The 25265-nt window shown below is 44.3% G+C and overlaps 3 protein-coding genes across 3 annotated transcripts; all 3 read left to right on the top strand.

The window, feature by feature from the left end:
• Positions 1 to 210: 210 nt before the first annotated feature.
• Positions 211 to 7291, top strand: BCIN_10g00530 (hypothetical protein). The gene is made up of 10 exons (XM_024695392.1): positions 211 to 2425; positions 2515 to 2857; positions 2947 to 3364; positions 3458 to 3750; positions 3835 to 4187; positions 4246 to 5134; positions 5205 to 5311; positions 5423 to 6229; positions 6300 to 6801; positions 6859 to 7291. The coding sequence occupies exons 1-10, from the start codon at positions 276 to 278 to the stop codon at positions 6982 to 6984; spliced, it is 5988 nt and encodes a 1995-aa protein (XP_024551186.1). The 5' UTR covers positions 211 to 275; the 3' UTR covers positions 6985 to 7291.
• Positions 7292 to 16354: 9063 nt separating this feature from the next.
• BCIN_10g00520 (hypothetical protein) lies at positions 16355 to 19844 on the top strand. The gene is made up of 3 exons (XM_024695391.1): positions 16355 to 16959; positions 17022 to 17602; positions 17888 to 19844. The coding sequence occupies exons 2-3, from the start codon at positions 17101 to 17103 to the stop codon at positions 19222 to 19224; spliced, it is 1839 nt and encodes a 612-aa protein (XP_024551185.1). The 5' UTR covers positions 16355 to 16959; positions 17022 to 17100; the 3' UTR covers positions 19225 to 19844.
• A 1125-nt stretch (positions 19845 to 20969) lies between these two features.
• Bchrd1 lies at positions 20970 to 24756 on the top strand. Its single transcript, XM_024695390.1, has 4 exons — positions 20970 to 21661; positions 21720 to 21734; positions 21816 to 22503; positions 22555 to 24756. Exons 1-4 carry the CDS (start codon positions 21527 to 21529, stop codon positions 24258 to 24260), a joined length of 2544 nt encoding a protein of 847 aa, XP_024551184.1. The 5' UTR covers positions 20970 to 21526; the 3' UTR covers positions 24261 to 24756.
• Positions 24757 to 25265: the final 509 nt, after the last annotated feature.

Here is a 25265-nt window from a genome sequence, read left to right as displayed (position 1 = left end):
ATGCAGCCTTCCAGCTGCTGTGGTTTGGCAGACAAGATTGGAGGCCTCCATCCATCATTCGCTATCAAATGTGATCGTCGTCATTGGTAAACATGATGGGCTACAATACCATTATCTTTTCCACCATGTACTTATAAGAATATCTCAAGGTTTAGAACCATAATTTAAAGAAGAAAATCATTGTTTGTATCCTTTCCTATCATCCTCCCTGAGACATTACATTCTGCTGCACACCTTTAATTTGTTTAGAGACGCTGGCGACCATAAGGATTGGTATGGCTAGCTGGCGAGGTGGTACCGTAAGCCAAGGATGGCAGGGAAGCGATGGAGAAGATGTGAGTTGGAGAGGCAGAAATAGAGGCTCAAGAGGTACTGGAAGACAAAGTTCTCATAGAACCTCTGGTTCACATGGTCGCGGTCGCGGCATTGGTGAAAGGGGTCTTGGTAATCCCAATCGATCGGATGAAACATGCCGGAACTTTCAAAAAACAGGCAATTGCTCACGTGGATCACGATGCAGATTTTCCCACGAAGTCTCAAACGCTGATGGGGTGCTCCAGCAACCTCGTTCAAGAACCGAGGAGACACCTGACCAACGGGAAGCTAGAAACGCTTATTCTAGTTGGAAACACCTCATCAAGTCCCGCCCTAGATCCAACGACATCCGGACGATAGAAATATTGTGGGAGGGTGCACTTAATATTCTGGATGGCGAAGACCGAGACCATAAGCAGATGGTCCCTCAAGATCTAGAAAATGACGAATTTTTTGGTCGCGAACACATTCGAGTCCTTCTGGAGATGATGACTCATACTAATGGCGCAGGAACATATGTTAAACTTGTGCAGCCGTTCCTGGATGTCATGACACATCAGGCATTATTGGACTGCTTGTCTATCGACACTTGTGTGGGGAATCTCTACAACTTTATCAGTGGCAGTAATGGATCTCGTGCGATTCCATTCTTCCAAAATCTAATTTCCAATCTGCTGGAGATACATTATTTATCCAACAAAGCTTCCACTGATAGCATAGAAAGGACTTTGATAGCAATTTCTACTTGCCTTCGAGAACTTCTTAGACGAGAACGACATGCCTTATTTCATGATGACCTCCCCAATGTCGTGGCGTCACTTGAGAATTCCGTGGCTATCATTGGTGTCGATCGAAACTCGGCAGCTTTTGCCATAATTCCATCTCGCATTCAAGAAATTCAGGGCATGATAGCCCGAGCTAAAGGACTCCTTCATCAAGAAGATCAGCAACAAGTTGATGGTGTCTCTACTGCAGTCGTATCGACATATCCCCGAGAGATAACTCTACCTCAAGGAAGACATGACAACGACCATATGGATATCACAAGTATCAGGATTTTGCCGACTGAGGGCGAGATTCGTAGCGAAGCTGTCGAATTCCTCCCTTCAACGGATGTCGATCAGCCTCATTTCATAGCGGATCCTGCAGCGAGACTTTTAGACACACACTTTCGATTGTTAAGGCATGATGTTTTTGGTGAACTGAAATCTGTTCTCGGTGGTCTTATCCTTTCCATCGAAGCGGAGCCGTCGCTACTGGAAGATTCGAGGCTCAATTTTGCAAATGTTAGAGCGCACTCTTATGCAAAAGCACAAGTAGCCGACATTGCCTTCAAGCATCGACGAGGTCTAGAGGTCCAAATTTCATTCTCTAATCCTCCACAATTGGCCAGAAAATCTGAAAAGGAGAGGGGAAAGTGGTGGGAAATGTCGAAACGGCTCACTGAAGGCGTTTTACTGTGTTTACTCTCATTTAACGGAACGAAATGCACCCCAATATTTTTGACTGTTACAAGAAAGTCTCCGCACTTCGACTTGGACCACAGCTTGGTTTTAAACAAACCACGATCGATTGTTACTGCGAAGCTTGCTACTCGGAGCTTTAATGATCTTGAGAGCCTGACACTGTTGAACTCGAGCTCAGCCACAGGAATTCTGGTAGAACTTCCTAGTGTAATTCTCGCCACTTTCACGCCTATTCTTGAGAACCTCCAAGACATGCAAAGACTGAATCGATTGCCTTTTCGTCAATGGATTTTACCTGACCGTCGACAGCTTGGAAGTTCAGCTACCCTGAATATACCACCCCCATTATATGCCCGTGGATCAAGATTTGCGTATTCGCTGGACTCGATACTCCAAGATAGTTCAGGAGGTAATTTGCTAATCAAACCTTCAGAATCCTCATTCGATGATGCCGGACTTATTGATCAAATTGAACAACGAACTGAACTTGATCGTGGGCAAAGTGAAGCATTACTTGCTGCTCTATTACGAGAGTTCTGTCACATTCAGGGACCTCCAGGTACAGGAAAGTCTTTTCTAGGCGTAAAGCTTGTCAAAGTCTTGTTATCATGCCAGACGGCGAGACTTGGTCCCATAATCATCGTGTAAGTTGGATGCCCTTTGGCTTATAGGTCAAAGATAATATGGCAACGGTCTCATGATCTCAAATTTCATATTTATTAACCTTGTACAGTTGTTACACGAACCATGCTCTTGACCAGTTTCTTGAACACTTGGTAGAATCCGGCATTGAGAAAGTGATTCGGATAGGTGGACAAAGTAAATCGAAGATCCTAGATGGAAAAAATCTTCGAGTAGTCTCTCAAGGTGAGACTACAACCAAGCCCGAAGGTAATACGCTTAGAGCAAATCACTCGGCATTAGAAAATGAAGAACGATATGTAGAAAAACTTCTTCGACAATTGAACGGACTTGGAGATTTTCCAAATTGGAGATCGTTAAAGGACTATATCGCTCAACGCCATTATAAGATCTACCAACAATTCGACAGGTTCGATGAGGAAGGCTTTGAAATGGTAAGGGTACCCTTCATTGTTTTTTTGTTTATAAAGGAAGTGATACAGCTCCTCTCTTACACTTGACTAAACTGATGATTTATAACAAGGTTGGTGAAGAGCCTTTCGATCTATGGCTCAGATATAACACTGAAATGGAGGAACGAGCACCAGCGTTTTCGGAGACACATACAATAGATGACTTGATAGAATTCGCAAACTTCAATGTGCACACACTTTATGGCAACGAAAAGCTCATCCTTGTTAGGCATTTGGCAGAAGAAGCGCGCAAGGAAGTTACGGACTACTTGTTTGAGTCCATAACTCGGACCATGCAACATAACCAGGCAATACAAAGCGTGTACTCCGATAAAGACCGTCGTGTATTACAGGGAGCAGACATTATTGGGGTAACTACGACTGGTCTTGCAACGAAAATGTCGACTTTAAAACACGTCAAAGCTAAAGTAATTGTCTGTGAGGAAGCGGGGGAGGTTCTTGAGGCTCATATGCTGTCTGCACTTCTACGTAAGCAGTATTTTTTGTTCGGCTTGGAGCAACGATAGGATTTAGAAATTGGTAAATTTGCAAAAATTTCAAGCTAATTTCTATTATTTACAGCAAGCGTTGAACATGTTATCTCTATTGGGGATCACGAGCAGCTCCGTCCCTCAACCAACAACTACAACTTATCTCTTGAAAGCCAAGCAGGAGCTTCATATAAACTAGACCGCAGTCAATTCGAGAGGTTATCTGTTGGTGACCCCGGACGGCTCACTCTTCCAGTGGCTCAATTGAATATTCAGCGACGTATGCGTCCTGATATATCGAGATTGATCAAGACAATATATCCAAGGTTGGTTGATCACAATGTGACCAAAATACTTGCCGACGTTGTTGGAATGCGAAAAAATGTAAGTACTGCCTGGTGTTGCTTATTTCGCGAGTGTCCCAAAGCCTCTGTGGTTCCTTTGGAAAGTTGCTTACATTCGATACAGACTTACTGGCTTGACCATACAAACTTTCAGGACAACGCAAATGGAGATGACGCCGACAAAAAGTCCCATAGCAATGTATGGGAAGTAGAAATGACAGCGGCACTTGTGAGGCATATAGTTCGGCAAGGAATCTACAGTAGCAGTGATATCGCTGTTTTAACACCTTACAGTGGACAGTTGCAGAAATTGCGGACACATATGGGCAAAGAATTTGAGATTGTTCTGTCTGAACGGGACCAAGAAGTTCTTACTAGGGATGGTTTTACCACATCAGATGAAAAGCCAGACAGTCCAACGTCAACATTTGGAGACAGAAAGCCTCTCGAGAAGAAGAACTTGAGTGAATTTCTTCGGTATGTACCATCTTTTTGCATTAATTGAAGAGCTAAATCTAATTTCATCTTTGTTTAGTATTGCCACCGTCGATAATTTCCAAGGTGAAGAGGCGAAGGTTGTCATCGTTTCTTTGGTCAGAAGCAACAAGGAGAAGAATGTTGGGTTTCTCAGAACTACCAACCGCATTAATGTCCTTCTAAGTCGAGCCCAACATGGTATGTATCTCATTGGTAATTCTGAGACGTATTCCAGCGTAGCTATGTGGAAGCACGTTTTAGGTATGCTACGGGAGACTAATTCCGTCGGTAACTCATTCGCTCTTTGTTGTCCTCGACATCCCGAAACCGAGATCCAAGTTTCCGAGCCAGATGACTTTGCAAGATGGAGCCCTGAAGGGGGTTGCAATCTATCTTGCAACAAACGCTTACCAGATTGCGGGCACCAATGTACAGCCCGTTGTCACTCGGATAGCATGCATCAAGCTTTCAGATGTCCAAAGCCCTGTGAACGCCTTCACGAGCCTTGCGGACACTCGTGCCGAAAAGTTACCTGCGGAGAAGATTGTGGACTGTGTCATGTCAAACTGGACAATATTCAGCTCCCATGTAATCATTCCAAGGATGGAGTCTCATGTCATTTGACACGAGATCTAAACAACATCCCATGTCTAGTTATGTTAAAAAGAAGGGTCCCCGACTGTGGTCATATAGTTACTGTTACATGTTCTCAGGATGTCAAATCGCCGACCTTTAGCTGTCCCACGATCTGTGGTGGGATTTTACCGTGTGGGCACGCATGCGGCTCGACGTGTGGCCAGTGCAATAAAAAGGATGGGGAAGTGATAGTTACTGAGCATCGACCATGCAAAAAGCCATGTGGCCGTGCCTTTGGAACCTGCAGTCATAACTGCCAGCGAACCTGTCATTTAGGAAAAGAATGTGGATTGTGTTCATCCAGCTGCGAGGTATGTATTACACGCTGTAATTGTTTCGATATAAAATCTGATACCTTAATTCTGACTTCTGAGTTAATAGGTTCAATGCTCGCACTCTAAATGTACATTGAAGTGCTACGAAGCTTGCGCACCATGTATAGAGCTATGTACATGGTCATGTAAGCACGAAGGTGCTTGCAAGATGCCGTAAGTTACCGCGAATTTTTAAAACCAAGTCAAAGATAGGGAAACTCGTTTGCACCTCACTTTGTTCCAAGACTTCTCCTCTATTGTTAAGCTAATCAAATACGCAAATAGATGTGCTAGTCCATGTGATAGATTGCCGTGCAACAAACGTTGTTTACTACAGCTTTCTTGCGGTCACCAATGCCCTGGGGTTTGTGGCGAGTTATGCCCACGCGACTATTGTCAAATATGCTCTACAAAACAAGACCAGCGAGTCGATCTTCTTGAGTTGAAATTGTTCAGAGAGATTGACCTTGAGGATACTCCGATAATCGCGCTTGCTTGTGGTCACTTCTTCACAGCAGAATCGCTCGATGGGGTGGTCGGCATGTCTGAAGTCTATCAACAGAATATCCATGGAGATTTCACAGCAATTAAGGAAACCACCTCACTAGCATCATCTGTTCCTCAGTGTCCAGATTGTCAATGTCCGCTTCGACAATACGCAACCCCACGATATAATCGAGTGATCAATCGGGCTGTCATTGATGAAATGTCCAAGCGATTTCTTGTGAGTGGCCAAGTCGAACTCCGAGAACTAGAAAAAAGTACTCTTCATTTGGAGGAGGAGTTTGAGAATTCTGCACCTGGGTTAATCCAGGCGGTAGATGATCCATGGACAGAAATCAAGGTAAATGAATTGCTTGAGAAGCGAAATCACAATGCGAGACAATTAGAAAAGGCTGTGATGAGATTCTGCGAGAAGTTCAAGGATAAACATCAACCTGCTACGAAACTTCATAATGCTATAGTAATCTCAATTAGAAAGCACCCACTTGAGAATTTGTTGTGTGGCCTCACGATTACGGACCAGGACAGAACATCCCCGAGGGACCGAAGAATTGCTTTTGCAGGCACTGGTGCAATGCTTAGAGTCCAGTGAGTACTTGTGTTTTTTTAAACATGATCAGCTGATTTTTTCGATTCAGACTGACGAGAGAAACATTAGATGCCTCACCCTAACCGATGGTTTTACGATAGCTCATAAGCTCCGTTCACGTAATTCCTCTATCAAAATATCTGGCGGGCCTCCAGATCAACTTTCGAAGCCCTTTTTCAAATCTTGTCTGTCGCACATCGAGTCGTGTCGCGACGAAAGTTTGCCAAGGCTAGCCGTAGAAGGCATACTTTATTTTGCAAAGATAGCTCGCCTGTTTGATTCATATACTCGCTCTGCTGCCAATTCTGAAGCGGGAGAAAGGGATTATCCTTCGCCGATAGAGAAGGCTAAAAGGTTATTGGACGAAGCAAAGGCACTTTGTAAAGAGGGGTTTCAAAACGCTGACTCGTTACTTGCTGCTGTTGAAAATTCAATCAAGTATTTAAGTAGAGAGTGGTACGAGGAAGTCACCAAAGAAGAGTTGGATGCTATTAAAAATGCCATGGTTTCTGGGAGGGGAGGAATTGCCACACATAGTGGTCATTGGTATGAGTGCAAGAAGGGACATCCGGTGAGTGTTTCAATAAATTGCAAGACTAAAGAGTGTGAGTTAGCTAACATATGATAGTTTGCGATAGGTGAATGCGGGATGCCAATGGAAGAGGCTAGATGCCCAGAGTGTGGTTCGAGAATTGGTGGGCAAAGCCACGATTTCATCGAAGGTGTTGTAAGGTCGGAGAGGATGGAGAGATGAGGATTCGGATTGCGGTAATCTGTAATGGGCCTGGTGTGTTGAGTGTGTTTTTGATTTGATATCAGGCGTTTTTTGGATGTTCGCAGACCCTAGGGATTTAATGATGTAAATTTAAGAATAGGGAAGATTTTTCAACTCGCAAAAATTTGTTCACGGGTGTATTGTCCTCGAAGTGATGGTTCAATGGGACTAAATTTGGAACGAGCGCGAAGCAAAAAGTTTTGGTGTTGAAAAGCAGTACGCAACGGGCGTCAAAAATGAGTAGTGAAAGATTGGATAAATTGAAAGTAAGGCTGGCGTGGAGACATAAGTTTTCTTGTAATTTCAATATCATCAGAATATCCTACATCCCATATGAATTCGCCGAAACTAGTAATGGTGTATCATTTTCATCGTCGCTGCCTCATTAAGCCAGTCATCGATCGCATCCACTACCCTACTACTCAAATCATCACTCAAATCAAGCGCAAAGAGCGCGATAATAACTTCCAACTGAATTGTATAGTAACCGATTGATCCCCATTTAATGATTGAGACACGGAATTTTATGTCTACTCATATTCTCCGCGCAATGTCTTTCAGCCAAATAATTCTTTCCTTGAAGAACAGAGTATGTGAATGCCCCCTTTCAACTAGCAGCATTTAGGAAACGGGACAAGCATTCCTCCGAAATTTCGCTAGATAGGGATATTGTCGATTTCTTCCCGCTCTCCTCTTGATAGAGTGGTTGGTGCTTCACAAATTCGCCTTCTATGTGAAGGGGTCCACGATTTTTGAATCACTCTAAGACGAAAAATAAATAAGTTACGAGGGACAGGTCGCCCGTCGGCCAGCTAAAGAGCTGTTAATGCGGCAAATTCCTCTAGTGAACGATGGAGTGAGGGTTTAAGGGATGGAGGGTTTAGATAAACTGAGTGAGGCGTGAATAGGTCAAGGGTAAAGAGGGAGGCGGAAGGGCTTTTGTTTGTGACTGGCAGCATGGGCAAACCGTTAGCTGTGACATATTCCTTTTCCCTAGATCCTACTATGAGTGATCTACATGGGCTTTTGGAAATTGCAAGGCGGTTCAATGTCATGTAGGATATAGCGTTGGGAATGATGAACGAGACCAACTTAGGGATAGAAATTCGAACTAACCATTAGTTCAAAAGACATGAGCTGACACGATGGAATGCACAAATTAGAATGCCTCTAGAGCATAGTCATATCAATCATATAATATAGGGATATTGCCTTGCAGAAGAAATACTGATGATATCGGAATAATATTTAGTAAGAGGTGGGGATTTGAAGATTAAACAAATCAATCATTTGTTGAAAAGACCACTAATATTCTAGTATCATTAGATATGCTGACATGTCATGAAATAACCATGCAATGTGAAAAGGCGGTATCTTCACACTCTTTGGCTCAGATAGCGGTGCATACAAACATATGCATGGTTATCTTCAGTCTTCATGGTATGAATCTAGTATCACTGAGGTGAATAGAACGCGAAAGGAAGATAGAACACACACACTAGAAGATGGAGAAAGCAGACTGATTTGCTGAAAAATAAAGCACAGAATTTGATATAGGGTAGAAGAAGAAGAAAAGAGTCGATGTGCGGGGACGGGTAGCACACATGGCGAACAGAAATTTGAAGACTTCTCATGGCTATTGATTTACCAAATTGCAATTGTACAATGCTTGACTTGAGGATTTTACCATTTCATGATTCATGATTCAATAGCAAAGATTGAAAGGAAGAAAGAACCCTTGAAGCAAAACACCCGATTTCACAGATGTGGGGTGACATCGTTGGACTACTCACTCCAATTCAATCGGTGAGCATGAATGGACGACTTGTACAATACACATCATCGCCAGCACCGCCAGCAATGTTGCAGTGACTCGACTAAGTGATTTCAAATCATATCTTGCGATAATGCAACTGATATTGACCAAAACCTGACTCTTGCAATACGATTGTAGTACAGCGACTACCACTCGGTGTCCTGTTGCGGTGACTCGGCCCCGCCAACGAAAAGCCGACACTTCGACACATGCTACAAGGCAAGACAGGATACGGATTCAGCAAAAGCTTGCGAGAAGGGATCATAATTGAAGCCTTGACGGCGAATAGAAAATCATGCGCATTGATGAATTGATGAAGGGGGGGGGGGATGCGCCTTTCTCGTCATGCTCCATCGAAATCCTTCTCGTACTTCTTTCTGGCTTCCCCTTCTCTCCTTTTTCAAATTAAAAATAAAAAGGAAGCAACCAAACCATACCAAATCAGTTAAGCAATTGCCACCCAATAAAATCAAGAATCTCGTTCTTCACGGATCCTCTTCTCGAAGTTTCATTCTTTCTTTTTCGTACCGAAAATACAGAATGTGACGCCTCTAGTTCTGTTCCCTGTCCATACTTGCATCGATTCGGTCGATCAGTACCCAGGTTAACATGAATGATGATAAAAGCAAAAAAAAAACCGGCCATGCGACGAATCTCCCTAGAATCAAGCCATGAAATGGACTTCTGCAGGGGAAAATGCAACTTACGATCTAAAAAATTGATGGTTGAAGCGAGTCGAATTGTCAAATCATCAATGCATTCAAGACTTGAAAAATCGAACAGTTTTTGATCATTTCATGCTGGTAGGAGTGATCAAAATGCTGGAGCCTAGAGCTCAAGACTGTCGAAGTTGCACGAAAGAGAGCCACAATACAAAAATGTTGCCATTTATAGTTACAAATGACCTGCCGTTGCATATTCGATTTCGATTCGCGACTGGAGAAAGGGAAGTCTCAAGCCTCAAGACACCACAAATTTCTGAACATGGCAAGACTTCCATTACCATCCCACACACACACACACTGATATCGCCAAGTGGGATGTCTTGTAACCATAATCATGATACCCATGGAATCTCCTCTCTGTAACCCTACTCATACGACTTTTCGAGACAATTAACTTCCTTCCATGGTACAGACTGTAACCCTATGGTGCTTTGGAATATACCAAACTTTGTTGCCTTTCGAATGTCATCCAATGGGCAATTGTGAGCTTCCTTGTTGGTGAGCAAGCATGCCACGTTTTTGAAGTAGATCCAACAACGGAATGGCGCCCCGGGGGATAGGGTACACACACCAGACACAATCAAGAAGATTTAAGCGAATGATTTCCTGTTCGAGCGCAGTCGAAGCAATGGGGTGAACATCCATTTGCAGCCATTATTGTCGAGCACTTTGATTAAACTTTTGGGGTAACCTCAGATTCTGCCCCGGCCCGTCTAGTTTCATTGCTAAGATGCTAAGACATTACTAGAGTGACTAGACTACTATATTCATTCATGGGGTACCGTTACAGGTAACCGAAGGCCACGGACTCCGGTTTTCATCGGTAGAGAAACGTAGGAATCTGGAACCTAAGAGCCTTGGAAGAACTGTGAGTGTCCGAAACCTCTGAAAGTATGATGTGTATGTACTTTGTATCATCGTGATATTGACTGGTAACAGAATTGGTCGAATTCAGAATCGGATCAATAGTAGTTCCTGATTTTCACTGATCTTCAAGTCGGCGACTTGGCGGAGATTCCCAAGATTGAATGCATCAAGATGCATCGGGGGTCACAAAAAAGAAGGTCGCACTGTTGTGCACTTTTCACGTGGCTCTTGCGGATAACGAATTAATTCACACCCTGGAGGTCGTAGCTTCTTGAACCATGGCTACGGTTTGGAAAGCCCTCTATGCGAGACTGATAACGACATTCGAAGACCATTCTATTTCAAGATGTCTACTCCGCTTTTACTTGCAAATCAAAGTGTCTATCAAATCTACTTTTTTGAGCCCGAGGAAGTGGGTAGCACAGATCATTCAACTGGGATTTTGATGAAAGGAAATCCCGCTTTGACTAAAATGCTTGTAGAAGTCAATGTTCATGGCACAGGGGAAGCGATATTGTGGAAGGTTCATTGGTTACCCTTACGATCTGAATCTCATTTGATTGGCAAGCAGAGCCTCATGATCATATCCAAAAATACCCACCCTGAACATTCTTGCGTCTGTATATCTATATGACACGAGATATAGCAAGGGATATAGTATGAAGATCTTCAAAATCTGACAGGGCCAAAGAGCCCAACCGGGGCAGAACCCAGGCGAGGTAATCACTTTAGCAATTCACTTGGTAACAACGTAGCCTAAAAGAATCTGGAAAATGCTACCCTTTGATATCTAGGAGGAATGACATCCCAACCGAACTATTTCATTTTAGACCCAGTTCATGGGAATCAGGACACGGTACTGCAAGCGGAAGTCAACTTTGGAGCTTGAGCATTTGCCTGCAAGAGGGTTACTAGCCTTGTATCAACTTCGATTTATCCTATTGGACCATATACTGAGATACTTACCCGTAGCCCAGGACATTTTTACATGCCATATTAGTGCAACCACACATCTTCATAAGTCTTGGCAATCTCTTCACAAAAAGCAAGTTGCTTTTACATCAACTCATCGTAGTTAGTCCAATATACTATTTGGATGTGGTACATTAACCCCTCATTCAAAAATTATCGATCAGAACAACCTTGCGATGGTGTTAGAACTTAGCGAATAGATGCTGTTGAAATGTTTCCCCCGCTGTCGGGGGGGGGGGGGGGGGGGTCGAAAAAAGTCTCTCCATAGTTTCTTCGGTATCGTAAAAGTTTCGGACGAACCTTGAAGCTTTGCTCTTTTCTGTCTCATCTCGTCGCCCAAACAGCATGTTTTCCTAAGAAGTCATTATCGCGATCGAGATTTTCCGTTGGCACAGATTCTCCTGCTCGTCTTCGTTGGCAGCATAAATTCAATATTGTTTGCATAATTCAATTAATATGTAAAGGATACACCGCTCAAAAACATAACAAATTTCACTGTACGTTTTGTCCCGAGCTTAATTCGTCTCCAATGGTTAATGTGTTTGGGAGGCAAATAAGGGCATCGTCGTTGCAATGATAGACACAATGGATGGACAACTAAGGTAGATGTTGACAAAGTGGGCGACGCCAACCATCATATGGAAGCTGAAGAACCCTTTTCGACTGAAACGTTGCTCCTCGGCAGCAGCTTACTGCAGACTGGAGTTACATTAATAAATCTCAATTGCGTAGAACCGTTGGTTGTAAGAAATAATTGATCAACCACACCCACATCGACGGAAATTTCTGCACCGTGTCTGTACTGAAATCTGCATTGACTATCGCTTCCAAATGTCAAGCGTCACTGTGACGACAGAAGGAGCGCGATTGGCTACAGTACGAAAATCTACAACTAGCGGTGGAGAGATTACCAATGACGGTGATGACCGAGAGCATGCGTGACGATCAATTGGTCAATTACTCAGCCCTATAGCAGAGATGCCTTTTCCAGGGCTGCAGAGTTCAGAGCTAGGCATTATGAATTATGGCTAGCTACAATGCACCAGGCTGTGAGGCTGTGCAACCAGACTACGATGTATACTGGAAACATCTGACAACAAATATCTATGGGTCTAATATACTTGCATGTTTCTTCTGGCTGACCAGATCACGAAGTGGATTCTCTGCACCTCCCTTACGTCTGAGTAACAGAGGCATTGAGAAAATGCCACAATCAAACTTCTGCATTCTCAAATGCCGGAGGAACAGCATGGAGCCGGGATGTAATGCCAACTTGTTCGTCTCCATGAGTGCATTGCTTTGGTGCAGGAACGTATCTGTCAAATAAGCCATGGCACACCTTCACGATGTGGTATCAACACAAAGATTAGACGCCCTCATTGTATCAAGGGGCTCCGCATGAAGAAGATTCGCAAGATATTCTGATAATAGCAACTTCAACGGGTCTGCGTTTGAGAATTAAATTTACCAGCCAATTCCATCGTTAGGACCCGACTATAATTTCGAAAAGTCGGTGCCAAGACGGCGAGGATTACTATTACCAGGATTTGTAGCCAATCGCTGGCGAACTCACTCAAGGGAAAGGGGTTCATAGGGCTGAATTCCGAATAGTTGCAGAAGAACGTGAAACCAAAGGGTTATTCTCTGTTTGAGGAGATGGAGCTTCTGGGGGTAAGATGGACTTTGTGTGTGCAGAGGTGTTTTGGGTGACTTGAAGGACTTAGAGGGCTTCTAGAAGGATTGATCCTTCGGTAGCGACGACTATGCATTCACGAAATCAAGGATACACATATACAGCAAAAAGGATATTACATCAAGGCCAGGTCGATCAATATAACACCCACACATTTGGTCAGATGGTTCAATCCTTCTGTGACACGACCCAAAGAAAGAGATTGTGGAGATCTCATGCATGGTTTGAAATCAGGGGCGGACGTTGTGTGTTGTATAGAGAGCCGTGATCCATCTTGAGAGAGGGGATGAACGGACAGGAAAGATAACTACAATAGAAATCTGCCTCGTGAAATGGGTCCTGCCGTCCCGTCCGGTTCCGTGATGTGAAGAGAACGGACGAACTTTTGGTCTGTTAGCAACTGTTGGACAGGGGTGTGTGGCTCGTGCATATCTACAATGACCTGGTACGTGATGAACTGTGACGATATCAACCCATCGTTAACGAAACGATCAGTTTACGAGAGGCCTGATAATGACTAATGGTGGCCGTCATGATGCAGAGAAACTTCACACACGTTTCAACTTTCAAGGCTTCCATTCGGGTTCTTTGCTATATCGAGCAATTATGACGATGTGAAGGGATGGCTGTGCTCTCGAGGCTGTGCAACATCTAGAAGAGAGGGAAACACTTTGGCTATTTTGGGTGGGGATTTGGGGCACATGAGACGAGAATGTGTGAATATGTGTGGCCGAGTAGATTGTAGAGAATGCAGTAGCCACTCCTGGGCGTGCGTTTTCGTTAATCCTTCGTACTCGGGCCAATCATTTGCGGTAGACCCCTGATGAACCTAGCCACAGACCACTTTACTCATCAAGAGGGGACAAAGTTCTCTGTTTCCTTTTTATCATTGGGTTTGATCGACACGGTGGTAATGCTAGTCCAAATGCACCTACCGATGCGCACTCTGGTATTCGGGTGGTGTCGGCGGTTGCGGGAGGGTTTGGATTAGGACATGTCTAGGAGATTTTCAATAATTAGTTCGAAAGATTGATCCTGCAACCCCTCAATCCGAACCTAGGTTGCTTTTATGGAGTTACTGTCACCATCATATCCTACCGGTAAAAGTCCAGATCTATTCCTGTCACCATGTGTTCGTTCAATTTCAATCGATCAATCGATCAGTCTCGGCATTATTGCATCCAGGCAACAACAAAATGTACCTTTCGTCGATCATCCGAGGAGTGCATGGTTAGATAAATTAAAGCATGTATGTACAGACAGATATTGAGTTTATTGTTTCGTCGAATGGAACGATGTAACTCAAGATTTCGACTCCTTCGCCAAAATGAAATGTCCTTTAAGACGAAAAATGTCTCTTTTGAGAAATGTGCTAGGGAGCCTGCCAATGAATGAAGATCTAGCCGTCGATTCACAAGCATTGCACCCCACTCAATTCGCCTTATTTGTCTGAGAGTAGCGAAATCAAGCGAATGAGACAGGGTTCATTTAACTTTAATGGGATTTCCCCACCCGGATTGGGAGGAGACTGGGAAAGAAAGGAAGATCTACATGAGAGGGGGAGGAGGTTTTCATTCGTCTCGCACATCACTTGATGTATATGTTGAACTCGGATCGAGGAGTTTACGAGGGTGAGTGAATATCATTGCGTTGCGATCGGTAGACTATTCGCTCGCAAAAATATCCCCTTTCATGCTTTCATCCATGGATTCCTGACATCATGGTATCGAATCTTAAAAAGTTGATGGTGCTTGCAGGAAATACCACTCTGCAGTTGGTGGTACGGTAAATGTCCACACATCCCATATCGTAAATCCTCAAATGTTCCCCTGCCCCTAGCAGATTGGTGATGGTAATCAATCTTTAAAGTCTCGGGAACAGCCAGCGACAGGGGGGCCATGATTTTTAGCACGTTCGTCTAGGGATTTTCGGTATTCATGATCTGGTTGGCTTGCTCTACGATATCTCATCTCTCTCTTCTGGCCTAAGCACCCTTTCGTAATCTTACCCCAAACTACAATTAAACTTTTGTCCTTGGATATTAGGTATGTGGATATGTGTGTGTGTGTGTTCCAAAATGGTTTGGCACATAGATAATGAAAGTGGAGTGAGTCTTGAGTCTTGACCGACTAGACGGAGATGGCGATGGTGGGACGGGGATTCCAGGCGGCCACTAATAATGCACGCAGCGCCAGTCCTGCAAGTTACCCCCATCCCTTGTAAGGTTATTGAGATCCTGTGTGCGAGGCAGGTGCAAGGTTGCAAGATGGGTATGGTATGCCCAGCAAAGTGGAAAATCAGCCATACATTTGCCAGATGCATTCGGGTAAGGCTGTGTATGATTTTTTTTTCCCAATGTGCCTGTTGGGTCGTATGAAATAAGGGCGTGTGAAATGGATTTTGTGGGTTCGAGTGCATTGCTTGATTCTGGTGCACTAATCATTATGCATACACTGCGGTGAGGTAAGGTAAGGTCGGTGGAGGAGCGACCAGACCAAAGCCACGGAAAAAAGAAGCCACAATGTGCTGTGCTGTGCTGCTTGAAGAGTGCTTTTGTGAAGGGGAATCTGAGCCTAGGTGTAATGTGGACATGGTTATTGGATCGGACTGCAAGAATATAATTTATCAAACGACCGTTCTGTCAATCTGTCACTCTAGATGAGGTCTGTGATGATTTTCGTTTAAAGAAACATTTTAGTCAATTTTAGTCAATTAGTCAAGTAGTGACTGTTAGTCTAAGCTGTTTCCCACAGTACTATCTACCGGGAACTAATCTCAACAGACGTAGTGCTATCCTATCTACGGGAATTTCCAGCGGTTTTTTCTTCTTATTTTTGGATCTAGACTGTACTTGTACCTTACTAGTGGTGTCTATCGTACGTATTGTATCGACCTTGCCAATTAGATACATCTAGACGTGTGTGTATGTGTGTGTGTAAAGTAAACATTTTTGACTAGACAATCAATAAAGTAAAGATACCTGCTATAGGGTCTTTTGGGGGTATTGAAGTTAATTGACAATAACAGGCTAGGGCAAACAAGAACGAAAAAGCAAAAGAAACATTTTACTCCAAGGTAAGAGAATCCCTGAAGATGATTTGCTCAGAATGCCCATGTCCCAATCTCAAGGTTCAACTTCGACCCCCATGTCTCCTCCATCCATGTTCCCATGTCCGGGCTTAGCATCTTGCATTTTTCTGGGTCAACCATTTTGAAGCCTTCTTATCCTTTCCCGTCCAGAACTACTCCATACCTGGTATTTTTTTTTATTTTTTTGGATCTCACTAGACAGTCCCATTACATCTCCATACCACCAATATTACAATATAATATTAATCCTCAAGATGCCCCCAACTTTCTGCAAAAGGAACATGTTCATGCTCATCCTTCATCATACACATCTACACCATTCACCCCATATCTACTCCATATCATACCACCAGGATTCAAGAACACCTAGACAGGCCCTACCAAACTACTACAAAGATTGATACATGTCCCGCTCTCCCGCTTGGCAATAAACACATCAACCTTGAAAGGCATCGATCATCCTCCCCGAACTAATGCATCATACTTAATCTTACACTTTCTACCTAAACTAAACCCTACACTGCTATTTTGTCTCTCGTCAACTACACTCTCAGTCATCATACCTTTTATATATATATATTCTCCGCGCCTCGCCTTCTTCTTACGTCGGCTTCCTTCATCGGCTTCCTGTCTCAGATCATATCTCTAATCCCCAAATACTACCTTGATTCAACTATCCCCAAGTATCTACAGCAACTCGCACCGCGACATCCTCACAAAGCGTTTGTACATTGCAATCCTCTTCGACTTGCAGCCTCCTCTCTTATACTGGAGTTGCAAAGGAACCAAAGGTAATTCGCATAAAGCCTTGGGTAGATGGTCCGCGAAGCAGTTTACTGACCGGTATATCTAGTCGGCGATAAGCGTGGCTATCAGCCCAATACAAAATAGCCAGCCGTCACCGTCTTCGAAACAAACTCTCACAACACAACATGGTCTCGGTATCTGATCACTCATTCCATATGCTTTCGCGACACATGGGAAACCAAAACGAAAACGACTTTCCACTATTCCCCGAAGCAAACATGTATTCTCCCCAATTCCCATACAACGGCATGCCAAACTTCCAGATCGAGCACGACGCTGCGTATGCATACCCGAGAACACAAGAGATCTATCCTGCCAGCACCGGATTCGATTCCACAACTATGTATAGCGAAGTTCCCCAACATTTCGTTGAGTCACCAGAGCTTAGAGGAGCTGCGCCTTCAAATTACTCCACAGCGAGTGGACCTTCGGCGACATCCTCGACCATTGGCTCTCCCAATTCAAACCACGGCCACATCGTTTCAGTATCTGAGTGGGGTTCTGGACTTGGCATCAATCCAAGCATCGTGAATTACGATAATTTTGGTCAAGGAACCGACTACAACTTCTCTGCAGGTATGGAAGACTTTACTGTAGATTTCAATTCAGCCAAACCAGGCTTTGTTGGTGAGTGTGAAAATATCTCTAGATCTACACCTCGTCAGAACCGTTCTATTTCTCCTTCATCCTCTCCCGTTACTACTCCAATAGCGCAAACATTCGCTTCGGGATCGACTTCATCGTATTCTTCATTTCAACAATCTCCTTTCTTTTCTCAGTCTAGTGGCAGTTTTGTTGCTCCACTTGAATCTTCTTGTGTGTTTTCTCTCTGGCAACTCCGGCACTCGCTTCACATACTTTTCTTCGCCAAGAAAACTCAAAAAGGATTTCATACTAACATTTAATGTCTAGACCCATCTATTTTACATGCTCCTTTCTCCGCTACTCGCCCAACATCAGCCATTGGACAATCTGAATTGTCTCCTTACCAAGCACCAATGTATCCTACATCTCCATCACCATCTCAGCACTCTTCAAGAAGCCCTGGGCCTGTCAAGGCCGATAGCGCCAGCCCTTACTTGGGCTCCCAATATTATCCATACCCACCACCAATGATCAGACGGCCATCTTTGACAATCTCTCACCAATCATATGGTTCCCAAGAAGGTAACTTTAGTGGTGAAGAATCAAAAGAAAAGGGACGTTGCACTTGGCCAGAGTGTGGAAAAATCTTCAAAGATCTTAAAGCTCACATGTTGACCCATCAAAACGAGCGCCCTGAAAAGTGTCCCATCCAGACATGTGACTACCACGTCAAGGGCTTCGCTCGAAAATACGACAAAAACCGCCACACCTTGACCCATTACAAAGGGACAATGGTATGTGGTTTCTGCCCGGGTTCCGGATCTGCGGCAGAAAAATCCTTCAACCGTGCTGATGTCTTCAAGAGACATCTCACTTCAGTACATGCCGTAGAACAAACCCCTCCAAATAGCCGCAAGAAGACTTCCGCAAGCATCAATAGCGGAAAGAAGCTCTCCGGATATGCACCAGATGCTACTGGAAAGTGCTCGACCTGTTCGGCTACTTTCAGCAATGCTCAAGACTTCTATGAGCATCTCGACGACTGCGTTCTTCGCATTGTTCAACAAGAAGAACCTTCCGAGGCGATTAACGCTCGTCGCCTTGCAGAGGTCGAACAAGATCACGATGTTCATGAAACCCTCCGCAACAACGCCCTTCCAGTCACTACCAACATTTACTCAACAGCCGAGGAAGATGACGAGGAAGAAGTCGACGATGAAAACGACGACGACTACTCCATTCGCGCCCGCACATCCCGCAAAGGCCGTCAAAACCGCAATCCAATCAACGGCGTTCAAAAGTCCAGAGGTATGACTCACTCTAAAGGTGGCGTCACTCTCAATACCAAAGGACGCAAGAAGCGCAAGGACTACCCTTCATCATGGGGATGTCCTACATCTCAAATGAAGATGAAGAAGCGTGTCCTCACTGTCTTTGATGGGCCTCGTCGTCTCTGGAAAGACGATATGATGCTCGATACCGATTACGAGGTACGCATCAAGCTTGGTGATGAAAAGGCTTACGTTACCGATCTTGATGTGCAAACCATGAGAAGAGCAGAGGCCTTCCACAATGCTACGGAAGAAGAAAAGGGACCTTGGATTGCAGATGATTTGACGGGCATGGATTTGGAGAAGTTGATGGAGGTTAAGAGAGAGATGTAATTCCTCTTCTTCCTTCACCCTTTTACACTCCAACTTTTGGTTATGAGGTTATGAGATGGACTTTTTTTTATGATTTGCTCAAATGAATTGGGGCATTTTGCATATGTTTTATATTGGCGCTTTGGATACCATTTATATATATCTAAGGGAGATATACTTTAACGGGACGGGACGATACCATTTTTTTATTCTACTTTTCTTTTACCTACTCTGTTTACCTTTTGAAAATTTTATACAATATCATATTACATGTATGGGCGATATGGATTCGAGGACAAGACAAAAGTCGCGGTGTGCTCTTTTCTTTCTATCTCGATTTACTTGCGTTATCTATTGCATATGCATCAGACAGAGTTTTGTTTATGGGAGTTTTTTCTTTCACGTGAATTAGGAGATAAATGAGGAAGGAAGGGATGTAAGATCGCTACTTTGGCTGGTCCATTTTTTGTGGTGTATTTCGGAACGGGGAAGGCGAGTTGCATTGGAGGGGGTGTGTCATGGCATGGCATTATTGCGCTACTTACTGTATGTGGAAGAAGTGAAAGTAAAGTAATAGCTAGTCAGTCAGTCTAGGAATCTAGGAAAGAATAAAGATCAAGAGCATTAGTCTCTCAACTCCATTTTCATAACCATGACTGCGAGACTGCATCGAATGTGACATGGATCTTTTCTGGAAAATTGGTGAAAGAATCAGCAGCTGTCGGTCTGTGTACATGGGTCGCCTTGCATTATGGCTATCGCGCTGAAATCCGATTGTTGGGACTGCACGCCATGTAGATCATGATCGGCATTGATGTGATGAAGTGATGGGTAGATTGACGTAAAGCTGCCTTGTAAACATGAGTAAACATACATCATCAGTCCAAGTCCATGCATGAAGCGAGATCCGGCCGGAAACGAAAGGGAGATGTAGGGCCAGCGGGTATCCGGGTTCATCTTGCGTCGTGCATATCGTATGGGTGGGCTTGCGTCTAGTCTAATGCAGATGGTTGAATTGAGGATAATGTGTTTTTGGTGGCTGCGTTTGAATGGTCACGAGAAACGATTGATTGAAGGAAATGCCAAGGATGGATGGTGAGGGGTCAAAAAGGGCTAGAGCTGGGAAGGGATGGGAAGGGATGGGATGGGAAGCAAATCTATTGGCTGGTGATAATGTGATGGTTGATGGTAAGGTGGTATCGGGTTGTGTTGGGGATAGTGAGGTGAAGGCATAAGATCTCTTGGAATGTTTTGATGTGATGAAGTGTGATGGATGGGTGCGTGGTGTGCTGTGGGTGGTGTAGTCTGGTTGGGTGGATCAAAGTGGTGGAAAATCGCAATGTATCTTGATGTAGAGTAGTTGGCTATGCTAGGCTGATTGGTAGACGTAGATATTGGATTGACGATGAGACGAATGGGGTATAGAATATATTCCTGGCACGACTGGGTAGCGGGACGGGAGGTACTTCGTATAGTGGAGAAGGAAATATGGGATGGGATATACTTATACTGGGTTTGGTGCATCGTTGATCTGTGAAATGTCTAGATTCCGACTAATTTCCAATCATTATGTTCTCAGCCTGGTAAAATGACGGCAGCGACCATTATCCTAAGCTGGCAATGATTACGAGTACCTGCCTCGGTAGTATTGGATCTATAGTCTATATCATCGGAAGATATGGAAAGAGGGGCAACGAGATGTGAAATGTGATGACCGCGCAACTAGCGAGCGAGTACGGTAGAGGCGAAGTATATCTTCATATTCCGGCAGTGTTGCCGCGCTGCTCCACTGGTGCTCGCTTGTACCATATATTTCTAGCACGTGTGTGGGAAGTATATACATCACAAATCAATTCACAAATAGACCTCTGTCGCAAGTACACCTAGACATTGCAGACTCATGATCAATACAATGGTTCTGCCCTGTTTTCTCCAAACTCCAAACTCCAAACTCGGCTAAGATAAAGAAAAAGCACGAGCCACACTTCGTCACAGTTTGTTACAGCCACAGCTCTTATCCGCAGAAGTGGCCAGTTCTACCTCCGCTACAGAACAGCATCATCCTATAAAACTTAGTCAGGACAAATCACTTTGATTCACAAGAAAATGATGTGTATGAGAATGGGTACTTGATCCACTCCTGACAATATTGGCACAGAGGTTACCGTCGTTTTTGAACTCATCCGGTCGTCGCGTATCCATTGAGCATTGAGCGTGGAGCACGCCACATACATATAGCTTGAAGCTGCAGAGCTACATAGCTACATAGCTCCTCATCTACAAACTTTGCGGGCTCGCAGGTGAGAAGCTGAACATAGGCACGATGGGTTCAAGACTTGCCTGGTATGCTGGTATATCCACTGGTTTGGCAGCTACAGTGATTCTTTCTGCGTTTAACCAGCGCGCAAACTTCTATTCAGCATGTGTTTACCTGGCGCAGAGTAATTTGTGTCTCATGGTAAGTAGTTTCCGAGCTTCCAACTCTTTAGTCAATGAATATGGCTAACTTTCCATAGATCCTAATCAATCTGGTATGCTTTGGATCCAGATCTCCCATTTCTACTATCTGCGATATCACCCCGCCGAAACTTCCGGTTGCTGACAGGTCTTAGATTCTATTCATCTTTTCTAGTTTCATGTACGGACTTCAACGACTCTGCTACGGCCCTCTCCGACCCATCGAAATCGAGCAATTATACGAGAAAGCCTGGTTCGCCATCACGGAAACATGTCTCGCCATGACCATATTCAGGGAAGAGGTTGGAGCTTGGTTTCTCGTCATGTTTGTCGCTCTTCTGACCGGCAAAGTTTGGGGATGGATAGGAGATGGCCGAGTCGAGATTCTAGAACAACAACCACCTGCCAATCCGAAACTCTTTCATATTCGATTGTCTATATCATTGGCGGTTTCGGTCATTTACGATGCGTGGTTGATGAGTTATACGATTAACACGGTGATTCAACAAGCAAGGCCGAATATGATGGTTATGTTCTTGTTTGAATTTGCCGTATTGACCGTCTCAAGTTCTTCCACGGCTTGTAGATATCTCATTTCTGTGATGGAGATGAGAGTAGTCAAGAAACAGACGGAGGAGAGGTTGATTGAGAGGAAGAGAGAGGTTAGAGAGGAGAGGGCAGAAATGATCAGACAAAGAGAAATTGCGCGTGCGGAAGCTGGCGAAAATTATCAAGAGCCTACAGCACCTTTACCTTCGGAGGATGATGTTGAAGAAATGGATATTGAGGTTCCCGGATGGGAAGCAAAGGGTCAATGGGTTTTGACCCTTGATTTGATAACAGGTAGGCTTATAATCGTATTCTATCCCTTTGCTTTTACTGATATTGAAACAGACTTCATGAAATTATCGATTTACTCTTCATTCTTCTTCATCCTTTTCACATTCTACGGCCTCCCTATTCATATTATGCGAGATCTATTTGTTACGGCAAGATCATTTGTCAAACGACTTACTGCATTCTTGAGATACCGCAGAGCAACTCATGATATGAACTCAAGATATGAAGATGCAACTGTTGAGGATATTCAAAGGGAGGATACATGCATTATATGTCGAGAAGAGATGCGACCTTGGTCTGTAACAAATCCCCCGGTACCTGCTGGAGCACAACCCAGGCCAGGTACTGTCAACGAACGTACAAGGCCGAAGAAGTTACCTTGTGGTCATATTCTTCATCTAGGATGTTTGAAGAGCTGGCTTGAACGACAACAAGTATGCCCAACATGTCGAAGTCCTGTGGTAGAAACACCTCAAAATGCACAAGCCAATGCCAATCAAAATGCAAGAGCTAATCAACCCGCTCCCGGTCAACAAGATGGACCCGCTGGTGCTGGACCCGTACCAGCCCCCGCTCGTGGCCGCGGTATGCGTATGCTTAATCTTGGACCAATTCGAGTCGGCTTTGGGCAGGCGAACCTCAATGATTTTGCTGCCCTTCAAAACCCTCCAGGAGGTCAAGCAAATGCCGCAGGTGCAGGACCAAGAGTTTATGGTTTAGAACTAGGTATTCCTCGTAGAGCTCAACCCCAAGCCCAACCAGCGCTTCTGGATCCTGGACAGAATGCCGCGTTCCCGCTTGACCAACTACCACAACATTTAGAAGAACTCGAACAGCAAGTCGCGCAGGAAATTCGAAACTTGCAGTTGAGTCAGCAGCAGTTGCTGATCGTCCAATTGTTACAAAACGAGTTGACAAGATTGAGAAACTTACAGAATAACGCCGCGGATCCTTTGGCAGCAAACTTTCCCTTGCCACAGATGCCTGGCTTTCAGAATCCGCCGCAAATCGTCCCCCCATTCAGTAACCGACCATCAGGTCAATCACAAGTGCACAGACACAGTGCACGGTCCAATACCTCAGCAATACCATCTGGTAGTGCCGACCTTCCACCTGGAGTTGTCATCCCAGAGGGCTGGTCACTTCTCCCATTAGAAAGACTTCCTAATGCGCCATTACCGGGTCCAGCAGGGGTACCAGGACCTGCAGCAGCATCAACATCTAACGACCCTATTATAGCCTCTGCATCTACGCAAAATGTAGTCAGCCCTACAATTGAAAGAAGTGAAGTTTCTAATAATAGCGCCACACCAATCAATACCGAACAAGTTAATTCGCAAGCCGACTCGGTTGGCTCTTCTGAGATAAACGCCATTGAAACCCCGCCTTCTATCTCGGCTGACCAATCGACATCAACGATTACCACATCTACAGAGCCAACTTCTACAAATACAAATCCATTTGTTGACCCTCCTAGTTTGCCTAATTGGGGAAATTCACAACTATTTACAGGATCAAGTTTAGCGGGTAATCACAATCTGGATGGCGCTCATTCAGTGCCAACTTCGCCTCCACATGATGGTGGTGAAAATACAACTCCTCATGTCTCTCTTGATACGATGTCAGGTACTGGTGAATCAACTAGTAGTTCAGCCGAGCATAGTGAGCCAAGAGGAGATGAAGATGGCGAAATGAGGAGAAGAGAGAAGGGTAAAGCCAAGGCGGTGACAGTAGAGGATACAGTGGATGAAGCAGAGTGAGGAGGAATCATGCTTTGAGATGAAAAGTACATTGAATAATTTAGGATTTCATCCGACTTTCACGTGAATATTGCTTATCGTGCATGATGCATAAAGCCATAGATGAAATGGGATCCAGTCAGAGATATATTAAGGGCGTTTTGGGAAGGAATTCTTATGGGATTGAGGAATGGATTGGCGCATTTTCTACGTAATATGCTATGGATAGGCTTAAGGCTTAAGCATAATACATTAGCGTCAGTATAACTTTGACATTACACTTTACATACAGACATGACGTGGCATAAGGTTATCTTTGAGTCTGACAGCTCGGTCTCGGCTATGCTGTGTTGTGCTGTAGTAGAGGAGTGTGGAGAGACGGACTATGGGGAGAGCAGAAAACTTACCATTCCTGTATGGTTTAGCGTATTTATAGCAGTTAGAAACAATTACAAAGTTATAAAGATAGATCATTACTCAAAGTCATATATTTGCATAGTACTAAGCCTGTTGAGCATGACATCTCTTTACATACTTATATTAAATGCATTTGTGTATTTTATAAAGAGGACATTTCATTTTCTTTAATGCCACGAGGGTTGGGTATGGAGCAGATGTAGATGTAAGACGCAGATGATAGATATGAATTGGGAAGTCTTACGAATGAGTACCGATACTTTGGTAAGGATCCTGGGGGTTGTGTGTCTTACTTTGAAACTTGGAATGAGGTTTGTGTATAGGGAGGGGGAGGGGTGGGCAAGTGATAGCTTGATGGCTTGATGGCTTGAATGGATTTGAGGTTTGGGGTTTGGGACCAGAGGTTGGGGGCGGACTTGTTGTTTTTATGGGGTGTTGGGTGAGATGCACGAAGAGAGTCGGTGTGGTAAGGACTGAAGGACTGGTTTTGAAGTGGGAGGGGTGAGCTCGAGGGTGAGGTGAGATTTGGAATCTTCAGTGGAATCCCACTGCACTGCACTGCATGGGATACTTGCTGGAAGCTAAAGGTATATCAGGGCCTGTTTGGAG

This window comes from Botrytis cinerea, chromosome 10, assembly GCF_000143535.2.
Source record: "Botrytis cinerea B05.10 chromosome 10, complete sequence".
NCBI lineage: Eukaryota > Fungi > Ascomycota > Leotiomycetes > Helotiales > Sclerotiniaceae > Botrytis > Botrytis cinerea.
The sequence above is the reverse complement of the archived record's forward strand: the minus strand, read 5'-3'. Positions and strand labels throughout refer to the sequence as shown.

Excerpts from the sequence above, each read along its gene's own strand:
- Bchrd1 (XM_024695390.1), top strand. The coding sequence starts at position 21,527 with ATGGGTTCAAGACTTGCCTGGTATGCTGGTATATCCACTGGTTTGGCA. Across the intron at positions 22,504-22,554 it reads GACCCTTGATTTGATAACAG|ACTTCATGAAATTATCGATT; the intron begins GTAGGCTTATAA and ends ATATTGAAACAG.
- BCIN_10g00530 (XM_024695392.1), top strand. The coding sequence starts at position 276 with ATGGCTAGCTGGCGAGGTGGTACCGTAAGCCAAGGATGGCAGGGAAGC. Across the intron at positions 3,751-3,834 it reads TTGTTGGAATGCGAAAAAAT|ACTTACTGGCTTGACCATAC; the intron begins GTAAGTACTGCC and ends CATTCGATACAG. Across the intron at positions 6,230-6,299 it reads GGTGCAATGCTTAGAGTCCA|ATGCCTCACCCTAACCGATG; the intron begins GTGAGTACTTGT and ends GAGAAACATTAG.
- BCIN_10g00520 (XM_024695391.1), top strand. The coding sequence starts at position 17,101 with ATGGTCTCGGTATCTGATCACTCATTCCATATGCTTTCGCGACACATG. Across the intron at positions 17,603-17,887 it reads AGCCAAACCAGGCTTTGTTG|ACCCATCTATTTTACATGCT; the intron begins GTGAGTGTGAAA and ends TTTAATGTCTAG.